The following is a 2,624-nucleotide window of genomic DNA, read 5'->3' on the forward strand; positions in this document are numbered from 1 at the left end:
AAGGGGAGAATAAGCCATGTGTCATTCAAGGCAGAGTTTTTTTTAGCATAGATCTGAGAGAAGAGTTCAGCTTTACTACTAGTTGCACAGCAACCACTAGTATTCTTATTACTTTTATTTTTGGTTGTTCACTGCATATTCATGATCTTCATAAAGACGTACCTAAGTTGTCAAGAATAGCAAGAATGGCATCTCCTGCATGAGAAACCCGGTGCTTTTTAAGGCGAGGTTGTCTGGGAGTCAACACACACCAGCAACCTCCACCACCACCAGAACATCTACTCGCCTTCAGACCCTCACAATGCGTCCATCTTTCCTGTTCGGCCTTACAGTGGTTGTACTGCTGGGCGTCAGCGTGCCTGCATGCCAAGCAGGCCTGGCACTCAACAGACTTATGAATAAGGCCGTCGACGCCATAGTTTATATGGTTGGGTAAGTTGGTGATAGTACACTCCTTTGAGGCCCTAGTATAAGTTTACGAGTATAGTAACTAAAGTTCACTTTTCTTTTTATGTAGGATGAGCACCGGCACCGGGATGAAAAATATTCTTTACATAACAAGATTGAAGCTTTGAAATTTAGATTCCTTTTTCGGAAATATATCAGTTCCGGGTAAAAGCATTAATAATTGTAAAATAGTGTTGGGTGTCTACTATCAATTCAGATCTTAGAAGCCACCTTAAAGAGTTGGTTAATTAACAAAGATTTGAGGTCGAATAGATGTGCACCGAACACTGCCGGCCAGCCGATTACAGGGTTACACTCAGGGATTCTTTAGTTACATTCGAGGAGCAGACACAGACATTCCAATTCATCCACCACCCACTTACACTTAGCTTACTGTCTACCACATGTGGACATCCCAGCTAAATACTCTAAATAGTCTCAGGCCTGTGTACTATAGGGTTCTTAGCCGAGCCATTGGTCGGCCTGGTATAGCATATGTTGATGCCAAGTGCTCAAATCGTATGTAGTGAGGAGTACATTAAGAGGGGATTGGGTAAATGTCTTTAAATATAATAGGGGATAGAACAAGGATGATATAAGCAAAATCCTCAGTATAAGACAAAAAAGTAATTGGTTCAAGCCCGATAAAGTTTAAATTTAAAACAAAGAGGAAGGAACTGGTTCTCAAATAGAATAGTAGATGTATTGAAGAGACTGAGTAATCAAGTTGTTAGTGCCCCAGTCATCATGAATCTTTAAAAGACTAGAGAAATCATGGATGAGGATAACATATGAAAATACGTAAGCATGTTTCATGCAAGGATTGCAGCGTGTGGGTCAGACGGCTTCTTGAAGCTTCCATTATTGCATTATGTTACTTTTTTGTGTTGTCTGATTGTCTCCGAATGTTATGTACAATGACTTGTCTTATAAGCGAGCCTGCCAAGAGTGTCAGATGCCCGGTGATACTATAACATGCAAGCCTTTGTGATTCAGACAACAAGACGCAGGCGTCTCTCTTCTGGGTCACCCATGTCTGGTGGAGTCAGCGAAACAACCGGAAGGCATCTACACCGCAGTAATGTCGTGTGCTTCCTGGACCCCTCGCTTCGTTGGGGAAGGTGACAAAATCATGCTGCTCATTTCTTAAATTCAACAAAATATATATTCATGTACTTAATATACATATACATAATATATACATGTTCATAATATTTTCATAATACTTACATTGCGTGTTTAAGACATTTACCTGCCTCTGTACTCTTCCTGCAGGCACAAGCGAGGTTGAACTTGAGGCGCTTAAAGGTTCGATCAGAAGCTTTATCCGTAAGGCATCCGATTACCAGCTGTTAAGTAAAGAAGACCTCGAGGACTGGCTTGCTTCCTACTAAGATGCTTACATATGACGTGGTTTCTGAAACCATCAAGAATACCCTGCTGAAGCCACCAATAGCTGTTTGATTAAGAAGAACAAACCTAAACTTTTTTGAAAACTAACTCGGCCGTGCTTGCATTATGTTGATTCATCTCTACTAACGACGACCTTGAATCACTTTTAGGGATTTCATTTGGTAAGCTGTTCTGTGAAGCAAATGCTGCGCTCAAGAATATGTACACAAGTACTATTATTATTTAATAAAAATTTGTCATTATTGTTCCTCTTTCAAAAATAATAAAAAAAAAATCAAAATTAGCATTTTCCTAAATATCCTTTTTTTTTTATCTTTAATAGTATATATTTAGTTAATTCCAACATGCCTACAAAGAAATGTTATAATAATAATAATACTAATAATGATAATAATAATAATAATAATAATAATAATAATAATAATGATAATAATAATAATAATGATAATAATAATAACAATAATAATAATAATATTCAGACATTGAGATCTCTTGTTCATATTTTCGCTGGTGCCAATGTATATAGCCACCAACTAAAATATAAACAAGCGGACGGGTGACATCGTGTAGACGGCGTCAGCAGCGGCCGTATGCGCCCCCGAGATCGGAGGCAGATGACGCATCGCGCACACCAGGCAATGAGCGGGCAGTATGGCTACCAGTGTTCTCGGCGACCCAGTAAAACAAGAGTCATGACCGGAGTAACCAAAGCTTTATATATATATACATATATATATATATATATATATATATATATATATATA

At 38.4% G+C, this 2,624-nt stretch overlaps 1 protein-coding gene across 1 annotated transcript; it reads left to right on the plus strand.

Annotated features, from left to right (window-relative positions):
- The first annotated feature begins 251 nt into the window (after positions 1 to 251).
- On the plus strand, positions 252 to 2,143 carry LOC135093131 (antimicrobial protein 1-like). Its single transcript, XM_063992042.1, has 3 exons — positions 252 to 432; positions 1,444 to 1,568; positions 1,723 to 2,143. The coding sequence occupies exons 1-3, from the start codon at positions 302 to 304 to the stop codon at positions 1,839 to 1,841; spliced, it is 375 nt and encodes a 124-aa protein (XP_063848112.1). The 5' UTR covers positions 252 to 301; the 3' UTR covers positions 1,842 to 2,143.
- Positions 2,144 to 2,624: the final 481 nt, after the last annotated feature.

The sequence above is a fragment of the Scylla paramamosain genome, chromosome 41, assembly GCF_035594125.1.
Source record: "Scylla paramamosain isolate STU-SP2022 chromosome 41, ASM3559412v1, whole genome shotgun sequence".
NCBI classification, from domain to species: domain Eukaryota; kingdom Metazoa; phylum Arthropoda; class Malacostraca; order Decapoda; family Portunidae; genus Scylla; species Scylla paramamosain.